General features: G+C 47.4%; 1 protein-coding gene across 1 annotated transcript; it reads right to left on the bottom strand.

The window, feature by feature from the left end:
• Window positions 1-6,942: 6,942 nt before the first annotated feature.
• On the bottom strand, window positions 6,943-9,939 carry LOC100273592 (putative cytochrome P450 superfamily protein). The gene is made up of 2 exons (NM_001148009.1): window positions 8,736-9,939; window positions 6,943-7,906 (listed from the first exon to the last, which is right to left on the bottom strand). The coding sequence occupies exons 1-2, from the start codon at window positions 9,822-9,824 to the stop codon at window positions 7,436-7,438; spliced, it is 1,560 nt and encodes a 519-aa protein (NP_001141481.1). The 5' UTR covers window positions 9,825-9,939; the 3' UTR covers window positions 6,943-7,435.
• Window positions 9,940-15,945: the final 6,006 nt, after the last annotated feature.

Genomic DNA, 15,945 nt, shown 5'->3' with positions numbered 1-15,945 from the left:
GCGCCGCCGCCGCCGCGCTCTGCTGCCCCTGCGCGCCGCCGCCGCCGAAGGAAGCTGCGCGCACCGCCGTCCGCCGCCGTCCGTCCCCGCAGTGGTCGTCCGTCGGCCCGCCATTCCACCGCCGTCGTCGAGCCGCCGCATCGAGAGAGGTAATTTTTTTTAGTATTTTATTTCTTATTTTCGACGGCTGTTATTTAGATGCCGCCGAAATTATTATATATTGTAATTGTGTTTGTTTGATTACTGTTTGTAATGTTGTTTAATTTGATTACTATTATATATATTATTAGTATGCAATTATATTATTAGAATGCAAGTATGTAATAGTATATTATATTGTTTAATTTGATTACTATTATATTATTAGTATGCAATTATATTATTAGAATGCAAGTATGTTATAGTATATTATATTGTTTAATTTGATTACTATTATATTATTAGCTTTAATAGTATATTATTAGCATGCAAGTATTTTATTTTTTATTTTCGTATTATTGTTTGATTACTATTATATTATTAGCTTTAATAGTATATTGTTTAATTTAGTGGCAGCGAAGTTATGCTGCCAAATTATTTTGGGTCCTGCTAGGTTCATGTGGGTTTAGAACCTATCCATGTCGTACATACATGTAGGACCGATACCCTTGACGAAGTTGAATTTTTTTTTTCACGATATTGTTCCGTTTAATAGTCTCAGGCATGGCTGAAGATCGTGCATGGATGTACAATGGCTGGAGTAGAAATGGACGTCATTCTGATGAATGGATAGCCAAGACCAAAGATTTTGTGGACCACGTATTCGCCTTGTCCTTAACCGGCACTGTTAGATGCCCTTGTAGGCGTCACGAAAACAGTATATTTCTTAATAAGGAAAGAGTTAGCCTAGATCTTTGTCAGTTTGGATTTATGCCCGGATATGAGGTGTGGGAACATCATGGTGAGGTAGTACCCAACAGGAATGTAGAAGAGGAGGAGAACAATGATTGGGCTGGCGATGATGCGATGCATGAGATGCTAGATTCGCTACGTCCAGAATTCAACCTAAGCTCCGAGGATCCTGCCACACCAGAGGTTTCCAGATTTTTTAAACTACTAAAAGACTCTGAAGAGCCGTTGCATGAACACACAGATGTGAGTATACTCGCTTTTGTGACTCGGCTCATGTCCATTAAGTCCAAGTACTTTTTCTCGAACAATTGTTACAATGAGATTTTAAAGTTATTAGGAGATGTGCTCCCAAAGCCCAATAAGTTGCCTAAAGACATGTACCAATCAAAGACAATTATCAAAGGTCTCGGTATGGATTATGAGAAGATTGATGCGTGCAAAAATAATTGTATGCTTTTCATGAAGGAGCATGCGGAAGAGAAAAAATGTCTGAAATGTGGACAATCTAGATTTGTGGAAGTTGTTAATGATGAGGGTGAGAAGGTGATGACAGATGTTGCACATAAGCAGCTCCGCTACTTGCCACTAACTCCTCGAGTGAAACGGATGTTTCTATCTAAAAAAACCGCTATGCACATGCGATGGCACAAAGAAGGTATTCGTGATAACGATGACCTAATCGTGCACCCTTCAGATGGGGATGCATGGAAGGCTCTCGACACGTTTGATCCCGAGTTTGCAGCTGATCCGAGGAATGTTCGAATTGGCCTCGCGACCGATGGCTTCACACCTTTTGGTCAAATGGCATCATCATACTCATGTTGGCCCGTCTTTGTTATTCCATACAACCTTCCACCTTCTCTTTGTATGAAATATGAATTTATATTTCTTTGCTTAATCTTTCCTGGCCCAGACTATCCTAGAAAGAACCTCAATGTCATGTTAAAACCCTTGATTGAAGAGTTGAAGGAGCTTTGGAAAGGTGTTGAAGCATACGATGTTTTTACAAAACAGATATTCAAACTTCGAGGAGCCATATTTAATTACTTATTTGTCGTACAGTAAGTTCGACGAGGAAAATTGGACTTATTCCCATCAGCCTACAAGCAAACAACTAGATACTATGCGACGACATGGGAGGCAAGGAAGACCTAATTTTGTTGACTGGTTTCGCGAGCATGTAAACTCTCTATATTCCTTACTTTCATGTCATTTAGCCTTTTACGCGAGGTAGTCATTTTAACTGTATATTATTTGCAGTGCACAAAGACTCCTAACATACACGAGGACTTGAGACAACTATCTTATGGGACGGTCACTTGCAGAACATTTGGTCGATACGATGTGAATGGCTTTCGTTTTCGTTCAGACCAATTTGAAAAGTCTCGGCCTCGTGCAGCCACACGTAACACTGGAGTTCTGACTAGGGCACTCGATGCACTCGGCAGAGAAACTAATTATTATGGCATCATTCAAAACATCCTAGAGTTTAATTTTGCAGGGAACAAACCTTTGAAATTAGTATTCTTTCTATGTGATTGGTTTGACAGCACTAATGGGATTAGACAAAGTCAATATGGTATAACTGAAGTAAAGCACAAGGAACGACTTCGAGGCCATGATAATTTTATCCTTGCACACCAGTGCGAGCAGGTCTACTATATGTCGTACCCAAATCCGAAGTTTGAAGCATGGTGGGTAGTTCATAAGGTGAACCCTAGGGAACGTTTACATACTCCTGGCACTGCTGGTTATCAATTCGAAGACGAACAGGCCGATGATGTTTATCAAGAAGAAGAATTGCCAACTACTTTTACTATCGATGAGGGTGTTGCACTGAACTCACTAGTCGGAGACCGTAACGATGTCACTACTGATGAGTGCGTTGCACCGAAACGAAAACGAAATCCAAGGAACAAAAAAGCCACATTGCGAGCTTTGGATCGAAGAAGACTCCTTGATCGTGATTCTGATGAATTTTGATGTGTAATGCAAAATTTCATATTATGTGATGTATTATTTGATTTTTTGTTAGTTCACTTAATTTTATGGAGCTAATACATTTAATGTTTTTCTATTGAACAGGATGAGTGGTAGGAATAAACCAAAGCGCACTGCTAGGGGGTTTCTTAATGCGGCTAGCAGGATACTCCCTGGTGCACGTTCCCTTTTCCAAGGGAGTTCTTCTAGCCAGAGCAGACAGGAGGCGTTGCTGAGACACGCTCGGCCAGAACTACGTGATACACCTATCGCTCTACAACGGACTACCGATGTAAATGTTTATGTAATTGATCTTATTTGTCAGTCACTTATATAAATGATCTTATGTAAATGTTTATGTAAATTTTTACGTGTCTCTATTTCATGTGCATAGGAAGAGGAGGACGACGAGGAGGAGGTGCAACACCATGAGGAGGAGGACGAGGACGAGCAGGCCCATGAGGAGGATGACGAGGAGGACGAGCAGGCCCATGAGGGCTTAGATGCTGAGGCGGATGACGATACCACCGAGGCTCCTGTCGTTCGACGAAGGGGCACTCGGAAGGGCCACTTTGTCCTACCTCCGTCGGCGCCTGCACAATCTGAAGCTCGAGTACTGATCATTCCGGTTGGTGATAGGTACTCACGTTTGGCCACTTTGTTCTTACTGATTTGTTTATTTTACACTATATATATGACATGACTTTCTTGTTTTTTGTCATGCAGCCAATGGGAAGACACGTCATTTGACGGTCGAGGTCACCATAGACAGGTTAATCAAGTCTTAGGTAACCTCTGTCGTCTACATAACCCAGGAATTGTCACCGACCCGAAAGGTGTGGTGGTTCCTTGCACTAGCTGGTCGCACTTCGCACTGGCTCCACATGCTACATATGGAACAGCTCAAGGCGCCGTCAAGCACGACTTTTGGGTAATTTTTTCGAACTAACATTTATTAGTTGTTTTTGAACTAATTTTATTTTCGATGTTGGACAGAGACGCTATCGTGTGGAACCTGAGGCTCAAGAGCATGCAGACCGAGTATTAGAGAAAAATGCGAAAAAGGTGTGCAGGGATGCATTTTCCAATGCTCGTCTACAGGTTGTGAACGCGTACATGAAGCGCCGAGGTCATTCTATCAACAACTTTCGACAATATTCAGATGTCTACTTGACTGTAGACCAGTACATGGAGGTAAAAATCTAATTTAACAGCTCATTCAGATGTGAATGTAATTTTGAGCTAACGCTTTATATGCAGGTAACTCTTCCATGGATGGAACACCGGCCGCAGGCTTACAAGGCTTTGTGTGAGATATGGGCTTCGCCCGAGTGGATTGAGAAGTCAAACAGAAATCGACATAGACAGCGCCATCAGCAGGACGAGGACGATGATGAGGTCGTAGTCAACCATACCTATGGGGCTGATGGACACATTCGGTTGGCTAAGCGAATGGTGCGTATGTAGTATTCTGTTTTACTCAGAAATAAAACAGGATTGAACTCATATATTTGCAGGAGGCTCAAACTGGAGTTGTCCCGAGCCCAATCGATGTTTATAGGAGAGGGCATCGAGCGAAAAACAGTGAAATCTCCGATGAGCTGTGTAGTCAAGCGGCCGTTGAGCGTATGGTTAGTTGTTGTTATGATTAATGTTTTCTTCCCATATAGCTATAAATTACATGTGTGCTGAACCTTCATATTGTATTGCAGGAGACATACGGGCAGGAGATGGTTAAGAAGTATGGAGAAGACTACGATTGGCGAGGAGCGCCTACCATCGACGCTGAGGTTGTGCATTCACTTGGCGGCAAGGCGCATGGACGGTATGAACTTGTGCATTGTTTTCAATAATATTGAAACTACGACCGAATAGCTAATTTTCTTGTTCTTAAAGATATTCTATGTTTACCGGTGTTATCGATTCGACGGAGTTGCGTTCTCGTGGCGGCTCTTCGTCGCAGGCGGGCTGTGGTAGTAGCAGCCGTAGTCGCCGCTCTGTATCTAGCATGAAGGAAGCTATGAGGGAGCAGCAAGAAAAGTTTCGTGAAGAGATGCGGCAACAACAAATGGCATTTCTCCAACAGCAATCAGAGTACATGGCTGCTTACAACGCACAGGCGCAACAAGCAATGAACGTGAGTGTCTTATTTATTCTCAACACGCTCGATATTGGTTCTATAACTAATATATTATATTTGCAACAGTCTTGGTTTCCACAGCAGGCACAGCAGCAACCATTTGTTTTCCCTCAATTTCAGCCGCCGATGCCTCAGTGGGGATTACATGCTCCGCCACCTCCACCTCCACCTCAGGTTATTCAATTTAGTTAAGACTTGTCGTTTGTATCAACCTAATTGTCAAATCTTTACTAAACTTGATTTTGTAGGGATCCGGGGTCATGGGCCACAACACGCCACCACCGGTCATACCAGCACCAGGAGCTTATGCAGGGGAGGGAGCTTATGCAGGGGAGGGAGCTTATGCAGGAGAGGTTAGTTTGAGAAACAATTTGTTTGAATAGTCGTTATACATGTAACCAATGCCGTTATTAATGTCATCTTTTTTTTAGGATCCAACCCCGTTACACGACTTCGTCGACCAGTTATTGGCTTCTGGAGATAGTGGACACAACTCCAACGACCCCAATGTGTGATTAAGTTAGCTTTGTGTCGGACTGTGTTGTAATAAACTATTTTGTGGACTTTAAGTTTGTATGGACTATTTGTGGACTTTATATTTGTATGGACTCAAGTTTTATGTTGTGAACTCAAGTATGAATTTTCTGTGATTGTATGGAATTTCTGTTATTGTATGAATTTTGTATGAAATTCTGTTATTTTTCGCATTTTTTTCAATTTTTTTGCCCTGAAATTAGTAATTTTCGGCGGCCCCTCTGGCCGCCGAAAATAGGTATTTTCTTTTCGGCAGCTGTTATTTCTGGCGGCTGACTGGCTGGCCGCCGAAAATAGCTTATTTTCGGCGGCCAAGGAGTCAGCCGCCGAAAACAAGCTATTTTCGGCGGCCAGCCCCTGGCCGCCGAAAATAAAGCCTTATTTTCGGCCAGTTTTTTTTGGCGGCCAGAAGCCGCCGAAAATAAGTCAATTGCCGCCGAAAATAGCTTATTTTCGGCGGTAACTGGCTTATTTTCGGCGGCTTCTGGCCGCCGAAAATGACTGTAGTTGTTGTTGTGTTAGATGTGGGAGCTGGTCTGTGCGGGGTGTCGTGGGCTTGGGCTGGAGGTGCGAGCGACACGAACCCAGAGGTGCGACGCAAGCGGGGCGCGATAGCTCCCTGGGCCAACCGGTGCACTGTAGACCACGACCCAGCCCCCTCCAAGCGTGTGCCATCTCGACATGCGCCATGGGCGACGTGAGAGGCGACATAGGAGAAAGAAGGTGATTCGGCCCAAGGAACCTTCCTTTTCTTTTTTTTCCCCATCGATCCTTTTTCAACAAACCAGCTTGTTAAACTCCATCAACAGCTTGTTAAATTTCCATATCTAACGACAATTTTTGGGGGACAGTGAATACACATTTTTGGCATCTATTTCATCCTAAACCAACGCATGAGGAGATTCGATCTGCGGCGACACATCAGCAGATCAACTGGTGGCGCCTAGTGCATTGTGCTCTGTCGCTTAAACAAACAAAAATGAATGGAAAAAAAATAATCAGCGGCGGCCGGCGGGCCGGGCGGAGAGTTTAGGCAAGCCGGCCAGTTGAGCGCGTATGGCAGCTGCTGTTGCCGCCGTGCATGCAGCTGTGCTGGCGAGATGAGGAACAGAAGAACGGGAGAAGGTGGCCGGCCGGTCCCGTTTTGGACAATTTGCGCATTCGGCCATTCAGTGCCCTTTTGCCTCTGCCTTGAACACCAAAGCATACGTACACGGTACACCACAGTACCATCTATCATCAACACGTACGCACTGCTCTTGTAGAATCGGGCATTATTCAAATCGGACCGTTGAGTGATCCAATCCAAACAAAGAACAATGTTTTGCATGCACTGTTTGCACCAGCATGAGTCGTAGCTTGGTCTCAAGAGAAAATCATTTAACATCGTTATTTTTGCACATGAGATGACAACCAATATATTGACCACATCGATCATGCAATAGCTAGTACGTACGTAGGTACACTTTTGGATGAAATTGAACAGAGAAAAGAGAAATAGAAAGCTAAGAAACAGTACTTCTACTATTAAAATTAATAGCACATAGAAACACTAAAGAAAAAAAAATTATGATATGAGGACAGCATCGTGCGTTGCATTCCCATGAACCCCATCCATCCGCCTGGCGGCACGTGTCCATCCAGCCATCCGTCGACCAGCCAACAGGTAGGATGAACCGATCAATCCATCCATACAGTATATGATGATCACGCACCTTCCCCGTGGACTAATTAATTAATAACTGTAATTTATACCGCAGAGTGCGGGACCGAATTAACCCCGCACGACACGCACGTTGCAGCAACTTACCCACCCTGCCAGAGCCCAGTGAAAGAGTAACTTGTACTAGTAACTTCTCTCTGTTTTTTTTTACTTTTCGTTGTCGCTCATCACGCGGTTGTCGCCGTCTCCGTCGTGGCCCGCTCGACGAAGGCTGCCCGGAGCGGGTTCTTCATGACGACGGTGAATGCGAAGGTCTCGGTGGGGTCCGGCGGGCCCTCACCGGCGGGCGGCAGCCAGCGGAACTCGCGCACCATGTTGGCGAGCATGAGCTGGATGTGGAGCACGCCGAGCGTGGCGGCGGGGCAGATGCGGCGGCCGGCGCCGAAGGGCATCATGCGCAGCGCGCGGGTGCCGGTGATGTCGGTGTCGAAGCCCTCGCCGCCCTCCAGGAAGCGCTCCGGCCGCCACGCGTCCGGGTCCGGCCACGTCGCCGGGTTCTCCGTCACCCACGCCGTGTAGAACTCCACGCTGGCGTCCGCCGGCACGCGGTACCCGCCCAGCTCCGTGTCCCGCGTCGCCGCGTGCGACAGCACGAAGTGGCTCGGCGGGTGCCGCCGGAACGTCTCCTTCACCACCGCCTGCAGAAGGAAAATGCACGGTCGTCGTCGTCATCATCATCATCATCGACTGCGGCGAGAGAGACCAACATACCCTCTGGAAACGTACGTGCGACCATCGCTTTCGGTTCTCGGCTACAGCTGTGGTATTAAACCCAGGAATCTTTGAAGCACGTCGTAGGAGTACGTACGTGCGTCGTTTTCATGACAGATCGATGAACGAACACAATGATTATATCGCTTCTACGTCTAGAAGCACTGATTATTGCTTGGACAAGGTTTTAATTTCGGCGTGAGCTGTCCCAAATTAGCTGCTGCAATTCGGTCCGGTAGTTGGTCAAGTAGCACGTACTTGGTTCGTGGGAAAAGGAACATCTTATATATAATTAAGAAGAGACTCAGTTTTTAGTTGCTGACGGATGAACCAAAAGCATAGTAATAAACTAATAATCACTAGATGATAGTACCAATTAGTGATATATCATATCATGTCCACGATACATCAGTTTAACTTTTGTTTTGTATCCATGGTCAAAGGCTTGTTTAATCATTTGCATCCATTTGCGAGATTGGTCGTGAGCATGCAACCAATTCAGGGTATGCAATTATTTCCAATGCAACTAGCAAATTCGTGCGCTGAGTCAAATAAAATAGTTTCTTGGAATAAAGCAGGCAGAATTTCGTCTTCTTTTAATATTAGTAGTATATAGTATTCTATTAGCACCGTGTCTCATTAATAGTAGTATATAATAATTGCCAGATTTGTGCCGAACTCCTATCACATTCTCGATCGTGTTGTAACTTTCGACAAAAAAACAGGACCGAAATGAATGGAGAAAAGAGTGTTTGCCTGGAGGTAGGGCATGGCCTCGACGTCGGCTTCGGTGATCCGGGCGGTCTTGCCGACCTTGGCGACGACCTCGTCGTAGAGGCGCTCCTGCGCGGCGGGGTCGAGGACGAGGTGCATCATGGCCCATTCCAGCGCTGTGGCGCTGGTGTCTGTGCCGGCGCTCATGACCTCGGAGCAGAGCGTGACGAGCTCCTCCTCGCCGAGGCGCTTCCCGCGGCCGGGCGGCTCCAGGTCGAAGAGCGAGTCCACGTACGCTTCCCCGGGCCCGCTCATCATCTCCACGCCGTCCGCCGCTGCCGCGGTGCCGTCGCGGAGGAAGTCCCTTCGCGCGCGGACGAGCGGCACGAGGCAGTTGAGCTGGCGGCGGCGCAGGCCGCGGGCCTCGGTGAGCTGCTTCCTGAAGAGCGGCGTGAGGAGGGGCAGGAAGTCCGGGAGCTTGGGCATGGTCATCATCATCACGTCCTTGAGCACCTCCTCGATCTCCCGGATGAGCTCGTCGGGGATCTTGGCGCCGAAGCAGATGCAGATGAGGATGCTGCAGATGGTGAGGCGGCAGCTGGCCATGACCCGCACGGCACCGTCCGCCGCGAGCTCGGCGCGGAGGCGGCGCAAGTGCGCGTCCACGGCCCACTCCCGGATCCAGGAGAAGCCCTTGACGCGGTGCGGGGACACGATCTCGGCGACGAAGTTGCGGCGCAGAGCACGCCACAGGGGGCCGTAGGGCGCCGAGTTGACGGTGCACTTGCCGACGCTGAAGAGGAGGCGGGTGGGGCTGTCCTCGGGCCGGCTCGCGAACATGGGGCCCTGCTTCACCAGCGCCTCGTGGATGAGCTCCGCCGAGGTGACCACGATGAGGGTGCGCTGCCCCATCCGCATGGTGAAGATGGGCCCGTACTTCTCCCGGAGGTCGCGCACCACGTACATGAAGGGCCGTCGCTGCAGGATCACCTGGAACAGGTTCCCCACCACCGGCCAACCCGGAGGCCCCGGCGGGAGGCCGTCGACACCGCCGGTCTTGGAGCACCGACGCCACCACATGGCAGCCAGCGCCGCCGCCAGCACCACTAGCAGCACGTCGTTCACATCCATCTCGCTCTCTCTGTTCTTGGCTGCCTGCGCCGAGGGCTACCACCAGCAAGGCAGCAACCAGAAATGAACCAGCTGTCTGTCAGGCGTGGCTTTACTACTGCTGCTGAGCAATGGCGGTGGGGGAGGGTAGTGGCCTGGATGGTGGAGCTAGCGCTATATAGCAGAGGAGCGAGGGGAGCTCGGCTCGTACCGTGGCGGCGTAAATGCGCGCCATCTACCATCTGAAAGGGACCATCAATGCTCCAGCGTGTTATTCAATGGGAGCTCGGAGAAAACCAGCAGCACCAGCACCAGCTAGCAGCCTAGCCACCATGGCCGCGCGCTCGCTCAGCGCTCATATCTACTAGAAGTCTAGAAGCAGGATCAGAGGCAGAGCGCGTTAAATGGCGGATGTCAGTGGCACGAGCCGGGTGCGGTTGGGGAGACGAGACGAGACGACGCGCGCGCGACGGCGACGACGGCCGCGTGATAAGTGTCAAGTGCCAGTACTGAAGCAGCGGCCTCCTGTGCGATGCGGTTCGTTGGGTTTAGTTGGGTACTTGGTTGGCTCGTGGTTGCACCGGCCATCCGGCCTGAGCTCTGTTTGGGGCTCCTTTCTCTCTGTCTCTTTATGTTGACGTGGACGCAGGGACAGAACTGTTTCCCAACATTTCGGCATTAGAGGGCAGGCCAAATTGGTTAGCACTTGACGCCGGCTGGCGGACGGCCATGTCCATCGAAAACGAGAGGAGCCCCAGGCATAGCGATCAGTACCATGTCCCTAGCATTCGGTTATGATCCGATGGAGATGTGGGGGATTTGATGGGGAAAGCTCAGTTTTGGAGCCCCTCCTCCTGGAGGTGCTTCACCCATCTGGCCATCTGCTTGCAAGTACGCAAAGGTTCCTTGCATGTGGCTGTTTATTAGAGTTTGCATAGCCTTTGTCTATAACTTAGACCCTGTTCGTTTGTCCAGGATTTCACCAATAATCTTTCTAGCTTATCAAAACTTATATAAATTGTACAAACAATTTAACTAGAAATTGTTTCAGGTCATAACTCCAGATAAATCGAACGGGGCCGTCTAATGCACACATTACATGTAATTCTTTCAGCGATTGAAGAAATACATATGCATACTAAAATATCTTTCCTTATTTAGCAACTGCAACATTTTAACAATTTATATTAGACAAATGTAGCAAACTAAACTCTCATGTTTGAATCCATAATTGGTGCGTTGATCACTACAAAATAAAAGGTCATCAGAACCAGTTGGAAACCAGTATTGGATTCTCAACCGGCACTAGACAACCATGACTAAAGATGTCAACCTTTAGTTATTCCTAGTTACATGATCCTAAACCAATGAGGTATGTTTAGTATATGTTCTTGATTCCAACTATACTAAAAGGTGCCACTTTAGCAGCTCGAACCGGCACTAAAACTAGTACAAAATGGTTCTATGCATGCGGTGCACAGAAATTCTTACAGGTGATTTCAGTTATCGCATGCAAGTGAAATAAAATTGGTGGCCCCCGATTCAAGAACCACAAGTGGAAACATATTTGCACTGGCAGTTTGCTTAATAAAACCACTAGTGCAAATCCCATTTCCACTGGCGTTTAGCGTAAGGAACCGTCTGTGAAAACTAGATTTGCAAAGGTTTTCCTAAAGAAACCACATGTGGAAATGCACTAATTTCACTTGCAGTTTTTAAGTGAACCACCGGTGCAAATGTGTTTTCACTAACGGTTTCAGTTTCTTACTCCAACTATCGATGACGGTTCTAGTATAAAACCGTTATTGGCGATCCTCGCATGTCGAATATATCACAAGAAGAAATTGCTCGAAAAGCTCTGGGCAGAAAGACTAACAAGTCCAGAGGCGCCGGGGGCAGGCTCAATCGAGCAGCCAAGCAAAACTCCCTGACTCGAGCATCACGGACTGTCTAGCACCTGCGCGCGGACGGTCCGCACTACAAGAAAACGTTGAAGGAGTGTCGGTTATTTAAAGAGTGTCGGGGCCAACACTCTTAATGGAAGTAAAAGTGTGGGTTTTACAGCACCGACACTCTTAATTTAAGAGTGTCGGGGTCCCACAGAAACCGACACTTTTAATTTAAAAGTGTGGGTGTTTTCCACACCGACACTCTTATAGAAATTACCCTAATCCCTAATCCTCTTCTACCGTCGCGCGCGTTTCCCAGTTATATCCTTTTGCCAGTCCGCCGCCGGCCGTGCGCCGCTCCGCCGTGCGCCGCCTGCTCGTTCTGGCGACCTCGCCGAGCCGTGCGCTGCTCCTCCGCTCCCCCGTGCGCTGCTCCTCCGCTCCGCCGGTCGTGCGGCTCCTGGCCCGCCAGTCCTCCGCCGCTCTGCCGTGCGCTGCTCGTTCTGCGCGCCGCTCCGCCGCTCCCTGAGCTCCTGCGCTGCTCCGCCGGCCGTGCGCCTCCCTGGCACAGTCCTCCGCCGGCCGCGCGCGACTGAGGTAATCCGCCGTCCTCCGCCGTCGGTATCGCGCAGTCCTCCAGCTACCGCTATCGCGCGTCTCAGTCCTCGCTCCGTCGTGCGTCGCTCCCTGTGCAGTTCGCCTGTGGTCGTGGTGGGGACCAGCGGCGCGGGGCTCCGGGCGGCCTCGCCGAGGCGGGCGGCCAGCGGCCTCTCCGAGCTCCTGGCGACCTCGCCGAGCCGAGGCGAGCATCTTCCTCGCAGAGCAGGGCTGCCTCGCCGAGCCGGGCGGCGCAGTGCATCACCAAGCTCTTCCCCACGCGCTCGCACACCGTCGCGACACAGGTAATTTATTGCATAACCTTCATGTTGTGGTGCTGGTTCAGATAAAAATGTTGATTCTAGTATATAGCTGACATTGTCTGCTTCAAATAATAAATGTTGTTTTGTCCTCATTTGGTCACTGGGATGATTCTAGTGTAGTCCGCTAATTGAGTGCGTGCAAGAGTTAAATTTAGTTATCTCAATCTCAGCTACTGCCTTGACCACGCTCAATTTGATTTGGCTGAAATTTAGTAGTCCGATAATGTTGTTACTCGTATCCTTGATTATATATTTTTCTAATGTGTAATTGTAGTGATGCATTAACCTGTTGATTAACCTATAATTGCTTTAGTGTTTAACTGTTTATAAATGGCCTTTTTGTACCTAAGTGTATATATGTTGTTAAATATGTGTTGTTTCTTTAGCTTTGAATATGAGTGACGATCGAAGAAGGGCGATGTACGATGGATTCGACAATGTCACTCATGGGCACTCTGATGCATGGGTGAGAGTTGCAGATGAATTCGTGGCACTCGCATTTGCTGGTGATGCTCGTTTAGCGAAGTGCCCATGTATAAAATGTCAGAACTTGGTTCGGTTGAAAAAAGTGGAGCTCTCGTATCATGTTTTCAAACATGGCTTTATGTCGAACTATCTGGTATGGCATGAGCATGGAGAGGTGGACCATACTATTGAGTCGGATGGGGACCAGGATGTAGACCGAATGGAAGAGATGTTGGAAGATATTAGAAATGAGTACCCAGAACTACAGAATAATCAAGCTTTTCCAGAGGATGTGAGAGAGTTCTACAAGCTTCTTGAAGCCTCAGAGGCTAAAGTGCATGAAGGAACCAGTGTGAGCGTACTGCAGGTGGTAACACGTCTTATGGCGATGAAGTCAAAGTACACCTTCTCAAACAACTGTTACAACGATATTGTGAAACTGATTATTGATATCAGCCCACCGAATCATAACATGCCGAAAGACTTGTACCATTGCAAGAAGCTCGTAGCTGGTCTCGGTATGAACTACCAAAAGATTGATGCTTGCGAGGACAATTGCATGTTGTTCTGGAAGGAGCATGAAAATACCACACATTGCATCCACTGCAGTAAGTCAAGATATGCAGTGGTGCTAGATGAGGATGGAAACGAGGTTACGACAAAGGTGCCGATCAAGCAACTCCGGTACATGCCTATCACTCCACGGCTTAAGCGTCTCTTTCTAAATCAAGAGACAGCAAAGCAAATGAGGTGGCATAAAGAAGGGGATCGTCAGGGTCAAGATCCGGATGTCATGGTTCATCCCTCAGATGGTGAGGCCTGGCAGGCTCTCGACCGTTTTGATCCAGAATTTGCAAGAGACCCTAGGAGTGTTCGTCTTGGTTTGTCGACGGATGGATTCACTCCTTACTCCAATAATTCCACTTCTTACTCATGTTGGCCAGTTTTTATGATGCCCTATAATCTCCCTCCTAACAAATGCATGAAGGAAGAGGTCATGTTTCTTGCCCTTATTGTTCCAGGTCCGAAGGATCCTGTAACGAAAATCAATGTATTTATGGAACCGTTGATTGAAGAACTAAAAATGTTGTGGCAGGGGGTTGAGGCATATGATAGTCATCTGAAATGTCGTTTTACTCTACGCGCAGCATATCTATGGTCAATTCATGATCTGCTAGCATATGGCATTTTTTCTGGTTGGTGTGTCCACGGCATACTGCGTTGTCCGATATGTATGGGTGACTCACAAGCATATAGGTTAGAACATGGTAAGAAGGAAACATTTTTTGATGTTCACCGACGCCTCCTTCCCTATAATCATCCTTTTAGAAAGGATACAAAGTCATTTCGAAAAGGCAAGAGGGTTAGAGATGGGCCACCGAAGCGACAAACTGGTGAAAATATCATGAGACAACATCGTGACCTAAAATCGGGCGTAGGAGGTCGGTTTCAAGGGTATGGTAAAGAACACAATTGGACACACATCTCGTTTATCTGGGAGCTACCTTACACGAAGGCATTGCTGTTACCACATAATATAGATTTGATGCACCAAGAACGTAATGTTGCGGAAAGCATCATAAGCATGTGCTTCGACTTCACCGGTCAAACCAAAGATAACATGAATGCAAGAAGAGACTTAGCTGAACTTTGTGATCGTCCACACCTTGAGCTTAGAAAAAATCCAAGTGGATCTGAGAGTCGGCCACAAGCTCCTTATTGTCTGAAACGACAAGAGCGAGAAGAGATATTTCAATGGTTGAAAAAGCTGAGGTTCCCAGATCGCTATGCGGCTAATATAAAACGGGCAGTTAACCTCGACACTGGTAAACTCGTTGGGTTGAAGAGTCATGACTATCACATTTTGATTGAAAGACTAGTGCCGGTAATGTTTCGTGGATACTTCAGTCCCGATGTGTGGAAGATATTTGCAGAACTCAGTTATTTTTATAAGCAGATATGTGCTAAGGAAATCTCAAAGAAATTGATGTTGAGGTTTGAGAAGGAAATCGTTGTCCTTGTATGTAAGATGGAAAAAGTATTCCCACCTGGTTTTTTTTAATTGTATGCAACATTTGCTTGTGCATCTACCTTGGGAAGCGTTGGTAGGAGGACCTGCACAGTTCAGGTGGATGTATAGTCAAGAAAGAGAATTGAAAAAACTCAGAGGAATGGTGCGGAATAAGGCAAGGGTTGAGGGGTGTATTGCAGAGGCGTTCGCAGCTAGAGAGATCACATTATTCTCAAGCAAGTATTTTTCAGACACAAACAACGTGCATGCGCAAACGACACGGTACCATGTTGCCGAGCAAGCTCCAATCACTGATCTAAGTGCTTTTAAGTGGGACGGTAAAGGTGTCGGAGCTTACACATCACATCTTGTGGGAACGATAGAGCGTAACAAGACCCTGCTTTTTTTGTATGTCAATATGCCAGAACTTCATCCTTATTTCCAAATCTTTGATAGCATATATAAACCCAACAAACAGCTTACTCAAAAGCAGTTGGATGACCTACGCTTGAAAGGGTTACACGGTGGCCCGTCCTTCGTGCAGTGGTTCCACGAGCATGTAATTTCCTCCATGCTTATCTTTTTTCTAACTTAAGTTCAGATGTTACATAGTATTTATTTTTATCCATTCCTCATTTTTGTAGTGTAAGAAACCTGAAGCCGGTGTCTCCAAAGACTTGCTACAAATATCACATGGTCAATTGACCGCAAGAAAATTTGATCGCTATGATATTAATGGATACCGTTTTCGAACAGCAAAACTAGAAGCGAGTCGTCCACTTGCAGCTACAACAAACAGCGGAGTTGTAGCAAGTTCGTATAGCGACGATGGACAATTGGAGGACTATTATGGTATT

Source organism: Zea mays, chromosome 5 (genome assembly GCF_902167145.1).
Source record: "Zea mays cultivar B73 chromosome 5, Zm-B73-REFERENCE-NAM-5.0, whole genome shotgun sequence".
NCBI classification, from domain to species: domain Eukaryota; kingdom Viridiplantae; phylum Streptophyta; class Magnoliopsida; order Poales; family Poaceae; genus Zea; species Zea mays.
Note: the sequence above shows the minus strand (reverse complement) of the source record. Positions and strands in the feature narration are given on the sequence as shown.